The following is a 15,250-nucleotide window of genomic DNA, read 5'->3' on the forward strand; positions in this document are numbered from 1 at the left end:
GTGACCTCCCAAGGTCCCCTGAGGTCCATGCTGGCAGACAGCCCTTCTGTGTGTGAAGCCAGGTGAGGGCCAGCAGGTGGCCAGGCTGTGGAGACATGTTCAGCTCCCTTCTTCCCCTTTGCCCCCTCCCCTTACTCCCTTTTCTTCCCAGAAAACAGACTTTGTGCCACAGATACAGAAGCTCTTCCTCTAGCTCATCCTCTGCCTGGATAAATGCCAGACAAGCAGTGTACATCCAGGCAGTTGAGATGCTGCCTCAATTGTTGCAGAAACGTGTCTCTGTAGTCTGAGTCAAGTGATGGTGGGGGCACTGATGCCCAGAGGTGATGAATCTGCAGGAGACTGAAAAGGAGGACTTCAGCTAACATACTGCTATCCATTTATCCATCTTTTGATTTGCTCTCATCCACTCACAGACCATCCATCAGGGGCCATGCCCCGCCCTAGGTGCTGGGATGCTCCCTGAGTGACCATATTGGACAAGATTCCCCCTGTGGAATCACAATCTGTGTTTCCACCAGACCCACAGCCAGAGTCAAGTCTGAGAAACACTGTGACTGGGCATTTGGCCCCAGCAGGCAGAAACAGGAAGTCTGGTTCTGCAGGGAGATTACAGACTGTCCAAGATCTGACCCCAGATCTTCCCTTTCCTCACTCCCCTCCTTATCTTCTGCTCCCACCCTTCATCTGGGGTATGAAAGGCACAGTCAGCCCCCAGCTTTCCCCAGGAGCCCTCCCGCAAGGCCATGAAGATGAGCCGTCTCTGCCTCTCCATAGCCCTTCTGGTCCTCCTGGGCACCCTGGTGGCTGGCATTCCAGGGTGTGACACCAGCAACCAGGCCAAAGGTGAGTCTTGGCTCACCTCTCCTCTAAAACTTAGGGTGGGGAGGAGGAGAGTCCATAGAAGGCACAGGGGAGTAGGGGTGGGGTGAGTGTTGTCAACCCTCTCTGGATTTCTTCTTATAAATTGGGCAGTTTTCACTCTAGGGACATTTTTTGACTCTCAATAGATATCATTGTGTGTTAAGTTTTGGGAGAAAAAAAGCATTCCACCTGACTCTACCATATCAGGGACCTCATCTCTGAGACTCTCTATTCCTGGTCACTGCCTTACCCCTGCACCTCGCATAGCATCATAACAAAATCCATATTTGATCCTTGTCTCGATTCATGCCCCAGGCCTCCTGAAACTCTAGGAATTCACTGTATTTTTGTAAGTCATGAGATGAGTGAAGGATGGGACCTTAGATAGTGTCTGGATGGGACTGGATTCCAGAACATGCCGCCAGGTGATTAAAGGGTTAGAACTATCAACCCTGTCCCTCTGGGGAGAGGAGAAGTACTGTGTTCAGTCAACAATGGCCAGTGATTCTATCAAATTACCCACCTCCGATCCTTAATCAAAACTCATACACATCGGGTTCAGAGAGCCTCAGGGGAGGTGAAAACATCAAGGGATTGTGAGGGGGGGAAAGTCCTAAGAGGGTCTGGAGCATCAGCACTCCCAAGTCCCCATTTGACCGATATTTCTTCTCCATTTGTCTGTCCCTGAGTTTTATGCTTTATAACAACTGAGGACAGTAAGTAAAGGGTTTTTTAGAGTTCCATGAATGACTCTAATAAGTTATTGAACATGGGAGGTGGGTCGTAGAACCTCTGAATTTAGACCCAGTTGATCACATGTGTAAGTGACCGCAGAAATTGTTATCAACACTTGAAGTTGGGTGAAACTCAGGGAGCCATACTCCACCCTGTGGGGTCTGGGTCACCTCTGTAGATTTAATGTCAGAAGTGAATTGACTCCTGGATACCCAATGGGTATTGGGGAACTGGTTGCTGTTGGTAGAGACCCGCATGTTGGGGTCAGGGACAAAACCCAGAGTCACTCTTTTCTATCATTGGTGTCTGGGTTGAGGTTCAGAGACCAGGGTCTATATTATGTGGAGCAGAGCAGTCAGAACTCCTTACCAGTTCTCTGCATTATCAGAATTCCTGGTAGAATCAGGTGAGTGAGCAAGTGAGTGAAGTTGCTCAGTCATGTCTGACTCTTTGCAGCCCCATGGACTATAGCCCAGCAGTCTCCTCCGTGGGTACTTGATTAAATGGGTTGTAACAGGATAGTGTCTTGTCCTGATCCTAACATTCATATGGTGTGTGTTCTGGGGCAAGTAATCTGCAGTTTCTTCACCTGAATAGGGGGACCAGGTTACATGAGTTTCTTAAAAGATTACCAGTCATGAGTATGAAGAGTTTACACTTTCCTGACCAATGATGTCCATTTCCCATGAAAATATTTTAGTCCAAAAGACTCATCTATCTACATTTCCTCACCACTCCTCTAAAAAATTTATCTTTCAAATATGATCATTCCTCTATTATGAAATTAATCAGAGAGTTGAGTGACAGCTGAGTGTCTTCCCCCCAAAGGCAACTGCAGGCAGAGCAGGAAATGCAATACTTTTCTATGAGTTTGCTCACGGGGCCAAGACTGTTTTTTCCAGGCTGGTACAATATTAATCAAAACTCAACTCTCTTCTTCTTGCCTCCTGGCCAGACTATTATTTTATTTTCCTATCAAGATATAGAAAGTTAGAAGTAGACTCACAATTATATAGGCAGGCCTCATCATCAAATACACTAACAGGAATTTTATTATATCAGCCTTTTCAATGACTGTGCACTTGGCATGAGGATGAAATGGGAGATTTATTCCCTTGATAAATATTCATCAAATACTTATACTTTTGTCCCTAAAAGCATATTTCTTGATATAGGAAAACAGCTGTAAACAAAATATAGTAAAATAATATGCCTTCTAAGAGGGATACAGACTATAAAGACGGGGAAATCCTATGCCAGGTCATGATGAGTGTTGTGAGGAAGGAGAGTTATGGGGATTCAAGAGGCTGAAGAGGATCAGGGAAACCCTCCGTCATGAGGAGACATTAAGCAGAAGCTGCCAAAAAGGAGCCTGATGTATCTGAGCAGCAGCCAGGACCAGGGTGGCTGAAGCTGAGTGGGTGAGGGGAGGGGAGTGGAAGGGGATGAAGCAGAGAGGCCACGCGGGCAGGTCATGAGGAACCGTCCAGGACTTTATAAGGATAAGAATTTGACTCTGAGAGAGCTGGGAAACCACTGAGGGACTGGTCATGGGAGCAATGAGATCGGACTCGAGTTTTAACAGGGTCTTTGTGGCTGCAGTGTGGAGCGCGGCCTCTAGGGGGCGAAAAGCAGAGACAGGGGCCCCTGGGCAGGCGGCTGCAGTGGTCCAGGGAGCCATGATGGAGACTATACCTGTGTTGTTCCCTGGGTTGATTCCAGTTCTCTTGAATAACCTGAATGACTTGCTATGTCAATATATCTATGGAGGCTTCATCACACATCATGATTCATTCAATCTTTCGTCATTCTTGATTGATTCAACCTCCAATCCCTCTCCTCTTCCTGAGATGTGGAGACAATGAAAGAGGGGAAGGTAGGAATGAAAATTCCCACACCCAACTCACCTAGTTGTTTCCCCTAACAACTTATCCCCATTCTTGGCTTTGGTTCAGGCTTTACAAAAGTCATCTCCCTCACATGATAAAAGACTCCCCTTTGCTCTCATCTCTTAGGAAATTCCAATGTTTTAGGAGCTCTGTGCCAGGAATGGGATGCAGACCAAGTTAATATTTCTTTTATAAGTCACAGTATCAATATTTCCTCAATATTCTATTATTCCAGTCTCCATGAGGTAACCAAAGTAAACACCAGTGTGTTTTCTACCATGCCTTTCTTCATTTACAACATGATTTCCTCACACTTTTGTAATAGTGATGGGTCATGCAGCCCTACTCAACCATTGGCTGGCATCAGGTGGGCACCTTCATCAACAGATAACTTTAAATGAGCAACCCTTGGTGGTCCAGTTTAGCCATTGCCACTGTCGTTGCCACAGTGGGCTCTTCGCCCTCCCCCTCTTTTGTATAAAAGGAACAGGAATTCATACTGTGGGAAGATGGTTTTCTTGAGACAATAGCATGCCATCATCTCCGTGGGCCCAATTTCCGATTAAAAATGTTATTCCTAGTTCTCTGGATTATAGGCTGGTCCTGAGGTGAGCAGAATGAGACTGGGCTCAGTAATGCTTTCTTTTTTAACGGTGGAAGTTTCAACCACACACATATGTAGAAAACATAGTATTATAAAAGCCATGGATCCATTGTCCAGCTCCAGTAATTTTTATACATGGAGAGTATTTTTATATATGTCCCTCTTTTGTGTTACTTTTGAAACTAATCAGTAGCATCATGCTAATTAATCCTTAAACATTCATTAATGCCATGTAATTATCTATAATATTGCCTTGTCATTGTCACACCTAACAACATTAATAATAATGTCCTGGAAAGCAGAGTATCAAAAGGCCTTTTCACATTTCACACTTCTGCCCACCCCCTCCTCCCCATCACTCTCTATCACAAACTGGTGGTTTTAGTTGTTCATCTTGTAGACGGACCTGTGATGACCTTCCCTCTCTTTAACCGAGATCCTCCCATCCCTGCAGCCCAACGGCCTGACTTCTGCCTAGAGCCTCCGTATACGGGTCCGTGCAAGGCCAGAATGATCAGATACTTCTACAACGCCAGGTCCGGGTTCTGCGAGACTTTTATATATGGCGGCTGCAAGGCTAAGCGTAACAATTTCAAGAGTGAGGAGGACTGCATGAGGACCTGTGGTGATGATATTGGGCCTTGGGGTAAGACAGGGGGCAGGGCAGAGGGAGAGCGGAAGGGCTAGGGAAAATGGTGGCGCTCAGAAGGCCACACACCTTTCCCAAAAAGTGATTTTTTTCCTCGCTGCCTCCCAAGAGAAGGGGCAGGAGTATCTGTGGACTGAGCATGTGCTCCATGGACCAGCTTGGTGAAAGGTCACCCCCTAGAAGCCCCGTCATAATCTGAGCCTCCTCACATGCTCCCATTTTTCAGATGGGAACACTGAGTCAGTCACTCTGCAGAGTAAGTCTAGAGTGCTCCTCAGTGCCCCACCTCAGCCTGGAAAACTCCCTTGCTTTTTGTTGGTTACCTTGGTCCTAGGATGACTGTGGTTGCACACTTCTGGGATGGTCTAGGACCTGTCAGGGTGGACAGTGTCCAGGTCTGGGCCTTCAGAGATGTCAATCAACAAGTTCCTTTCCTTTTACAGAGAACCTGCGAACTGTGCTCCCCTGAGATGCTGAAGTATGAGGAGGACCCACCCAAGGCTGGTCTCTAGCTGCTTCTGAAAAATTTCAGCCTCCTTTTCTTTTTTCTCAGCCCTCCCCTCCTCAGCAGAAATCTGTCTCTTTCCTTCCTCCACAGGTCCACTTACTTTAGCCCTATCTATCCAGTTTGCTCTAAGCACCATGAAAGCAAATCTTCCCTTTATCCCTCACACTTCCCACAATTTCTGGCACAAAGGAGACAGTCCAAAAATATTTGAGGAAGGAAGGAAGGAATGGAGGAACAAAGTTCCCCATGACTGGAGCATCTGTAGAGCCTGAGATTTGAATCTAGATTCTTGTCCTAATCTTCCTCACGGCATCCTTACTTTCATCCTCCACCCCACCATCACTGCTCTCCCCTTGCTGGTGAAAGTAGAATTTCCATCATCGAGTTTTCAGCTCAGGTGTGGGAGAGGTCTTTTCATGAATGAAGCCTCTTCCTCACATTGATTTGAAGGTCTGTGGCTTCAAAGAGTCTTGCCTTATCTTTCAATAAATGCATATTTTAATTAAACTAACTGGAGTGGATTGTGTTGTTTGCAACTAAGAACCTTAACCCATAGGTCCCATGGAAACGGTGGTCTTTCTCATTTTATGCAGATGGATGGGGAGCTCCCCATCACCTCTCCTCAGACTGAGCCCTACCAAGGATAAGGGGCCAACCCCTTATATTGACATCGACCTCTTATGGCCATGCCAGTGTACACAAAAGACTGGCGGAGAGACACCTCAACAAGAAAACTTTTGTCCTTTACTTCTTGGGCCAAGTCAAACTTTGGGGCATGTTATTTTCATGAATTCTCAGAAGAAGAAAAGAAGGAGCATGAGGCTCAATTGTCAATTTGTCCTTAGAACCCTCTTCCCTGTCATTGTTTTGGGATAGGGGACTTCCAAGCTTAAGAGGACCAAGCTCACATTTTGTGAGCACTGGCCATTTGCCAGGCTCTGCGCTTGTCACTTCCCCAAAATTATCATTCTTTCTCCTTCCTTTCCCCTTTGGTAAGTAACCATAAGTTCGTTATCTATGTCTGTGAATCCAGTCTTATTTTCATACCACATTTCTTAAGCCAGTCCTCTGTTGATGGGTACTTGCACTGTGCACGTCTTGGCTATTTGTAAACAAGGCTTTTATGCACCTTGAGGTGCATGTATCTATTCAAATTGAAGTTTCTTTTTTCCACATATACACCCAGCATAATATAGTAGTTGATGGTGTAGTAGTTCTATTTTTAGCTTTTTAAGGATATTCCATACTGTTTTCATGGGAGCTGCACCAATATACATTCACACCAACAGTGTACAAGGCACTTTCCTTTTCTCCACTCTCTCTTCTGTATCTTTTATTTCTAGAATTCCCAGTGATAGCCATTTGACTGATGTGATGTGATATCTCATTGTCATTTTTTAATTATTTATTTTTTAATTTAAGGATAATTGCTTTACAGAATTTTGTTGTTTTCTGTCAAACATCAGCATGAATCAGCCATAGTTGTACATACATCCCCTCCCTCTGTGCTGTGCTATGCTTAGTCACTGATTCGTGTCTGACTCTTTGCAACCCCATGGACTGCATCCCGCCAGGCTCCTCTGTCCATGGGGATTCTCCAGGCAAGAATACTGCAGTGTGTTGCCATTTCTTTATCCAGGGGATCTTCCAACCCATGGATCGAATCCAGGTCTCCCGCATTGCAAATGGATTCTTTACCATCTGAGCCAAGAGGGAAGCCCAAGAATACTGGAGTGGGTAGCCTATCCCTTATCCAAGGGATCTTCCCAACCCAGGAATCAAACTGGGGTCTCTTGCATTGCAGGTGGATTCTTTACCAGCTGAGCTACCAGGGAAGCCCTTCCATCCTTCTAATAATTAGCAATGTTGATATCTTTTCATTTGCCTGTTGGCTATCTGTATGTCTTGTTTAGAAAAATGTCTCCTTAGGTCTTCTGCCCATTTTTAAATAGGATTTTTTTGTTTTCTCAATGGTGAGTTGGAAGAGCTGTTTGTACACTTTTGATGTTGACCTCTTATTGGTCACGTATTTTGCAAATAGTTTCTCCCATTTGGTAGGTTGTCTTTTTGTCTTGTCAGTGATCTCTTCCTCACTGCCAAAGCTTTTAAGTTTAAGTTTGATTAGATAGGGCTTTCCTGATAGCTTAGTTGGTAAAGAATCCACCTGCAGTGAAGAAGACCCTGGTTCAATTCCTGGCTTGGGAAGATCCCCTGGAGAAGGGAAAGAATACCCACTCCAGTATTCTGGCCTGGAGAATTCTATGGACTATATAGCCCATGGGGTTGCAGAGTCAGACACAACTGAGCAATTTTCACTTCACACTAGATCCCATTTGTTTATCTTTGTCTTCATTTCTTTTGGCACCGGAGACTGGTCAATGAAAATATTGCCTTGATTATGTCCAAGAATGTTTGGCCTGTGTTCTCTTCTAGGAGTTTTATGATATCTTGTCTTATATTAAGGTCTTTATTCCATTTTGAGTTTATGTTTGTATATGATATGAGTAGAGTGAAGTCGCTCAGTCATGTCTGTCTCTTTGTGACCCCCATGGACTGTAGCCTACCAGGCTTCTCCATCCATGGGATTCTCCAGGCAAGAATACTGGAGCAGGATACCATTTCTTTCTCCAGGGGATCTTCCCGACCCAGGGATTGAACCCGGGTCTCCCACATTGGAGGCAGATGCTTTAACCTCTGAGCCACCAGGAGTGTTCAAATTTCATTGACTTACATTTAGTTGTTCAGCTTTCCCAAAACCTTTTGCTGAAAAGACTGTCTTTTCTCCATTGTATATTCCTTTCTCCTCTGTCATAGATTAATTGACTCTAGGTGCATGAGTTTATTTCTGGGCTCTCTATTCTGCTCTATTCCATTGATGTCTATGTCTGGTTCTGTGTTAATAAAATACTTTTATTGCTTTAGCTTTGTACTATAGTCCGAAGTCTGGAAGAGTCATGACTCAAGCTTTGTATTTTTCCCCCAGGATTACTTTGACAATTCTGGGTCTTTTGTGGTTCTGTACAAATTTTATGGTTATTTGTTTTAGATCTGTGAAAAATAACTTGAGTATTTTTATATGATTTGTCATTATAATCCTCATTTTCCAGTTGTTTTTGTAGTTATTCTCCATTCATTTCTTCTTTTTGTTCTTCTTTTTGTGGTTTGTTGATTTTCTTTTAGTATGCTTAAGTTCTTTTGCTTTTAATTTGTGTAACTCTATTCTGTTTTTGATTTGTGATAACCATGGAGTTCAAGAATGTTGACCCATAGCTATACCTCCTCGCTTTAAACTGAAAGTCACTCAAGTTCAAACACATTCTAAAAGATCTACTTTTTACATTCCTGTCTCTCACATTTTGCGATTTTGATGTTCTACTTTACATTTTCATGCTGATCCTTTTACTGTTTATCCTGTCAGGATCGCTTTTACAATTTTTAATTGTTTTTTAATATATGTACTGGTTCATTTAAATGATCTTCCGTTCTTCTATATATTTGTTTTTCTTATTGTGATTTTCCCCTTTCCTTTAGATCTTCCAGCCTCAGTTTTCAACCACTTCCTATGGAGAGCTCACTTTCTCTTGGATATCAGGTGCCAGATAGCAGCATTCATCAATAGAAGACTGGTTTACTCCACTGAACCAAAATAACTCCCTCTCACTTTCAGTTCTGGCATTCAACATTGGTCTAGCCACAGCTCCCAAAAAACCCATTGACCAATTCTGCTGCCTTTGTCCTAACACTGTCCTACAGACACTGGGAGATGGGACTCGAAGGACTTCTGTATCCCACCAAGTGTCTTTTTGGTTCTTGGAAAATATCTGCTAAATTCCCACCACCAACTTCAGATTCTCAAACCTGAAAATTCAGGGAACCCCATATTGACAGCTACAACAGTTTATTCTGAGGCTGTTAGAGTTACTGGCACCCCCACAAGGGAATCCCTCACTGGGTTGGAGGAGAGAATTTAGTGTAAGAAGAGGAAGGGGGTCAGTAGGATCAGAGCTTCCAAGTCACCCTCCCGACTTGTTTTCCCCTGTTGGGCAAGAGCTGTGGCAATCATATAATGTGGAAATGTAAATAACTGACTAATAACGGTTGAGAGAAGAGAGTGGGAGGTAAGTGGTGGGCAACAATCCAAGAATTATCAAGGTATTTCCCAAGATGCACTGCAGTTCGTTATTAGACCATCCCAGTTGCAAGGCATCGTGGGAATGACTTGTTCATAATCTAGTGGCTCCTGAGGCAAAAGGATGTCCCAACTTCCTAAGTAGAGCAACTTTAACACTGTCTTCATGCTTTCAGTTCTGAGAAGCAGTAAGGTGGAGGAACCTTTGGCAACAGAGCCTAACTGCCTTACTGTATACGAGGACACTGAAGCATGCTGATGCTGCTAAGTCGCTTCAGTCGTGTCCAACTCTGTGAGACCCCATAGAGGGCAGCCTGCTAGGCTCCTCTGTCTCTGGGATTCTCCAGGCAAGAATACTAGAGTGGGTTGCCATTTCCTTCTCCAATGCATGAAAGTGAAAAGCGAAAGTGAAGTCGCTCAGTTGTGCCCGACTCTTAGTGACCCCATGGACTGCAGCCTACCAGGCTCCTCCGTCCATGGGATTTTCCCATGAATTTTCCCATGGCAAGAGTACTGGAGTGGGGTGCCATTGCCTTCTCTGACACTGAAGCATAGAAAACTAAAAAAATAGAAGTAGTGTAATAAACCAAAACACAGATAGATCTGGTTCTGTTGTCCAGTACCTTGTAGTCCCAGGCAAATACCTCAACATCTCTGAATTTTGCATTGCTTAATTATAAAACAAGGAAAAGACTTATACTTGTCGATGTTTCCAACCACACACCACTAGAAGCAGTCCTCTTCGAAACAGAACGAGTTGGGTTTATTACTCGCTTCAGCAAGGAACAATGAATAATATGACATCTCATTAAGAGGATGTTTGAAGAACTTAGAGGATGTGGGCTTCAGTTAAGTTATTTCGGGGAGAGTTTCAGGAAACTGGCTTTGCTCCGGATAGATGCTGTCAGGAAGTGGGGCAGTTCTATGATCTGGTGTCTTAATCTTACTCTGAAATGAAATTTCACCTGAGAACTGAGGAGCTGCAAACCACAGATATTACTGTGAGATTGCTCACAGAGGGTGAAGAAAAGTTAGAGTGAAGGACAACACTCAGCTTTCTGGGGGAAGGTAGGGGAAGCCTGTCTTTAGGGGGAAGGACAATGAATTCAGCTGAGTCAATGTTGAGTCCATGTTGCTTGTAGAACATTTAGGCAAAGATGTGGAGGGAGGGAGTGGGAGACATGCTCAGTCGTGTCCACCAGGGACCCAGTGGACTGTAGCTTGCCAGGCTTCTCTGTCAATGGAATTTTCCAGGCAAGAATATTAGAGTGGGGTTGCTATTTTCTTCTCTGGGGGATCGTCCCAACCCAGGGATTGAACCTGAGTCTCCTGTATCTCCTGCATTACAGGCGAATTCTTTACTATTGAGTCACCTGGGAAGCCCATAAGTAGACATTAACTTCATTCATGCACTTGTTCATGAAATGTTTACTAGGGATAAAACATGTGTTGATTTAAACTTTTACTCAGACTCAAAGTCTTCAAGCTCTGGCTCTTCCAATTTACTAGCTGTGTGGCCTATTCAATTTGCTAGTGATTTCCATTTGTCAGCATAGATAGACCCTGAACTATGTCCATACGGAGACAGTTATCCTTCCTTTTACACTAGAGGAACCTGAGTCTCAGAGGAGATGGAGATTGCTGGTAACTTCAAAGAGCAAAGTGAATTCCCTGTCCTGATGTGCTGGTAAAAGTCACTGAGTCAATAAGAATCTCTCAGTAACACTGAGAGAGGTAGAATTAATAATATAAGATATCTATTACCACTTACTGACAAGCTACTATGTGCCAAGCAAGCCCTGCATATACATCTCCATCTCTAAAAATCACAATAATCTCAATAGGTTCTTCTTCTGTCTTAAAGTCCTGCAAGCTAGGACTTCTTTGATGGTGCAATGATTAAGACACCATGCTTCCAAAGCAGGGGTCCCAGGTTCAATTCCTGGCCTGGGACTGAAGTCCCACATGTCACATGGTTGGGCCAAACAAGAAATTTTTTATTTTTAAAATAATTTTATGGATTTAGTTTTGGCCATGCTAGGTCTTCCTTGCTGCAAGGGCTTTTCTCTAGTTGCAGAGAATGAAGGCTATTACCCAATTGCAGTGCTTGGGCTTCTCATTGCGATAGCTTCTCTTCTTGCAGAGCACAGGCTCTGGGGTGCACTGACTTCAGTAATTGGGACACATGGACTCAGTAGTTGTGACTCCTGGACTTAGTTGCTCCACAGTATGTGGGATCTTCCTGGATCGGGGATCAAACCATGTCTCCTGCATTGGCAGGTGGATTCTTTACCACCACTGAACCACCAAGGAAGTCCCCTCAAAATAATTTTTTTTAATTTTTTGAAATAAAGTCATACAAATAGAAGCTCAGAGTTTTCATCTCTTCCCCCAAGTTCACGTAATGGATACAGGCAACAGCTAGAATTCAGATGCAAAACTTTGTGACCCCATGAACTGTAGCAGAGGACTAGGTTCCTTTGTCCATGGAATTCTCCAGGCAAGAACACTGGAGTGAGTAACCATTCCCTTCTCCAGGGGATCTTCCTGACTCAGGGATCAAACCTGAGTCTCCTGCATTGCAGGCAGATTCTTTACCATCTGAGCCACCAGGGAAGCCCCTCTGTCTCCCATGATTTTCCTTAAAAGAGGCTTATAAGCTGTGCCTTCAAAAGTCCCCAGAGACTCACCAGAGGGGACTCATAATTCTTCAAATAGGGAAGCTCTGTTTTTCATCAGGATTTTTTTTCACACTGAGACTAACTGGAATCAAATTTTGGCAAAAACTTTTGTTCAGATTTTTGTCAAGAGGGCCTTAACTGTAAGTTGGAGGAGGATGAGGGCAGAGAAAAAGCCATTGGACTTAAAAATGAGAAACTTGGTGATGACTGTGGTAAAGGCATCAGCTCTCACTGGTAGGAAGCAGAGAAGAAATCTTGAGAACAGTGTAGGGCTATAGTGGGCATCCACTCTTCCTTCCTGATTGTACCCTTAAGTGAGATCCTTTTGTAATCTTGCGTTGGCACCCATAGCACCTACTGATTTAGTTTAGCTCAGACTGAAAGGAGTGCGGAAACATCCCAGCTTGGAAAGGATGGTAAGCAAAGAAGAACTAATGTCTTCCCCAGGCACCTCTCAATAACCTCCATTTTTAGGTCTTTTGTCATTCTTTGATCAAGATCAAGTTCCAGGGAGTGCATCTGGTTAGATACTCTTGGTCTGAGGATATGGCAGGCACTTCTATTGATAGGCACCTGAATTCTACCTGTCCTGGCTGGAGGAAGAGTCACTCCTCAAGCAAAATCAGGCTACTGTTATCTAGAAAAAGGGACAGATCGATGCCAGGTGACAAAACAATTTAGCCCATATACTCAGAGAAGTTTCCATGGAGAGAATGTGGTTTGACTGGGTTCAACAGATCAGCAGGAGAAAACTCCATTGTATGGTTAAAGTCACACTGTTTGGTCCTGGGAATTTCTCAGATCTTCTATATTCACTTGTTTCTAGTCACCTTAGATGGGCATGTCTACAGCTGACTCATGGCACCTCCAATTATAACATTTCCTTCTTTCCTTTCTATTTTCTTGCTTCCTTTTCTTGATAAATGTGACTTTACATTCATGAAGTAAAGATTCAAAATCTTTGATGCATCATCTATGTTAATATCAGATAGATTTGCCTGGGAGTTGTTTGTGTTTGTGTATTAGTAACATTGAAGTAACTGGGGACACATGACCAACAGTTTGGAACAAATGTCTTCCTTCTAACTTTCAGCTGTTTTTCCTCCAGCAAGTCACTTTCCCTTAGCCAAAATTCAGTTTCCTCATCTGTAAAAAAAGGAGTAATAAAACTTAACTCATAAGAGTATAAAATAAGAACAAGCTACCTTTTCCTGAATGCCTACTGTGAGCGCAGATGGTCACAAGTTTAAATGCCCTGCAGGTCAAGTGAGTAACGCAGATGAAAACATCTGGAACTGAGGTGGTACAGGGGAACCATAAAGAATGGTGGGGATTATGGAAACTGGAGAGAACGGTCCCCTCTTGAGAAGAGACCACTCTTCCTAGCTTGGTTCTTGGTTTTCAAAGTGTGATCCCTTGACAGCACCCTCAGTGCCTGGGGAACCTTGTTGATGCAGCTACTCAGGTCCCACTCTGTGCTCCTGAATCAACATTCTGGGGATGAAGATCTCAAGTCTGTGTTTGATAATGGCTAAGGGATTCTGATGCTCACTCAAGTGTGAGACCCACTGCCCGTGCAGGACCATGTTGCGATATTGTTTATTTTGTGCAGCAATGCTAGAAATTTCCTTTTTATGAAATCCTCCACCTTTAAATGCTGACAAATGATTCAAAATTATAAAATTTACATGGTGAGCTAACAGTATTCTAACCAGATTTGCAACTTCCAGTTTATCCTTTTCCTTTTAATCCTAAAACTCCAGTACTCATACCACCACTTCATGGAGACAGACTACATACATCCAAAATGAGGCCCTGTTATGTCTCATGGCCAGAAAGTGGTCTCCCATGACTTAGATATGAATGTCCCTCTCAGAGGACTCAGCATCACAAAAATTTAAATCTCTTCTGCCTGCTGCAAGTACATTCCATCCATTTCAGGATGTAGCCTTAGATAGCATGGTATCCATGCTTCTCATTTTTCAGAGTGAAAAACTAAGGAATAGGAGCAGAGATATGATCTGAGTCCCACAGTGTTCAGATAACATGCCTTTATCCAGAATACACACTATGTGATATTGCTGCCTTGTAATTTCTCTGCAGATGCCTACAGGGGCCGGGAAGGCTTGTAATCAGAGACCTCAGTCACTGATGAGCAGAAGGGGGGCAGGGAGAGGGAGGAAACACAGGCTCAAGAGGGGGCTTCTGGATATGGGAGCCTCTAACCTGGACCAGAGTGAAGAGGACAAGGAGAGAAGGACATTGGGAGAGAAAGATAGACAGACGAGAAGGGGACAGGGAAGAAAAGAGGAGTCTCTGCTGCTCCCTGGTCTCGGGTGGACAGACTGAGGCAGGAAGAGGGGCAGGGCAGAGGGCTCTTGAACTAGAATCCTAGTTGTTCAATTTGCTGGTTGTGGGGTCTGAGCAAGTCACTTTACTTCTTTGAGCCTGTACTTTCTTCTTGACACAATGGGATGAGAACCCAGATGCTGCAGGATGGACATGAGGCTAAATAAAGTGCCACATGTGGAATGTCTCAGGAGAGAGCAGACCCTCCTCTCACAGTGGCTTGTTGGTGAGTCATGGGCTCCCGAAGCCCTTCTGTCCTGGGGCAGCTCGGTATTGAGAGCTCCTGCCCTTCTCCAGGGAAAGGGTGTCTCTGTGCAGGAAGGCAGCCCCCCACTGCCCCGTGTCCTCTCAGCTCATCACCCAGCTCTGTGCCTGCGTGATGTTCGGCTGGACTTGCTTCTGGGGCTTTTAGGCACTGAGCCCAGCCCCCTCTTCCTTGAGCCTGGAGTGGAGCACAGGGTGTGTGGTAAGTGTGTGTGTGTGTGTGTGTGTGTGTGTATGAATGGAAAATGCTTGTCTTTGTGTGGATGGGTTGGCACAGGGGTCTTGTGCTACATGACTGTAACTGGAAGTGAATATACAGGTGTGAGTGAAGGGACTGTGAGTGTGTAACCCCCTCACGTGTGCACCAAAGTTTACAGCTAACAATGCAGCAGGGTGCGTGTGCACAGACTCCAAAGCCAAATTCCTGGGTTAAATCCTCTGTCTCCACTCCATGAGTTTAGAAAAATTACCTTATTTGTTTCTACCTCAGTTTCCTCCTCTGTAACACAAGGAAATATCAACAGTTCCTCACCCACTCTTCTAGGATTTTTGAGGATTCAGTGAGTTAAGATACGTGC

General features: G+C 44.3%; 1 protein-coding gene across 2 annotated transcripts; it reads left to right on the forward strand.

Annotated features, from left to right (window-relative positions):
• Positions 1-726: 726 nt before the first annotated feature.
• LOC101113516 (pancreatic trypsin inhibitor) lies at positions 727-5,756 on the forward strand. 2 transcript variants are annotated; one of them, XM_004014600.5, is made up of 3 exons: positions 727-846; positions 4,547-4,738; positions 5,185-5,756. In XM_004014600.5, the coding sequence occupies exons 1-3, from the start codon at positions 747-749 to the stop codon at positions 5,208-5,210; spliced, it is 318 nt and encodes a 105-aa protein (XP_004014649.2). In that variant the 5' UTR covers positions 727-746; the 3' UTR covers positions 5,211-5,756. The 2 variants fall into 2 exon arrangements, with proteins under 2 accessions (XP_004014649.2, XP_060253041.1); XM_060397058.1 differs by having other exon boundaries at positions 4,547-5,756.
• Positions 5,757-15,250: the final 9,494 nt, after the last annotated feature.

The sequence above is a fragment of the Ovis aries genome, chromosome 13 (genome assembly GCF_016772045.2).
Source record: "Ovis aries strain OAR_USU_Benz2616 breed Rambouillet chromosome 13, ARS-UI_Ramb_v3.0, whole genome shotgun sequence".
Taxonomy (NCBI): Eukaryota; Metazoa; Chordata; class Mammalia; order Artiodactyla; family Bovidae; genus Ovis; species Ovis aries.

What these genes read in the sequence shown, in the direction of transcription:
- LOC101113516 (XM_060397058.1), top strand. Translation starts at nt 747, where the DNA reads ATGAAGATGAGCCGTCTCTGCCTCTCCATAGCCCTTCTGGTCCTCCTG. An exon ending in CACCAGCAACCAGGCCAAAG is followed by an intron (nt 847 to 4,546) that starts GTGAGTCTTGGC and finishes CCATCCCTGCAG; the next exon opens with CCCAACGGCCTGACTTCTGC.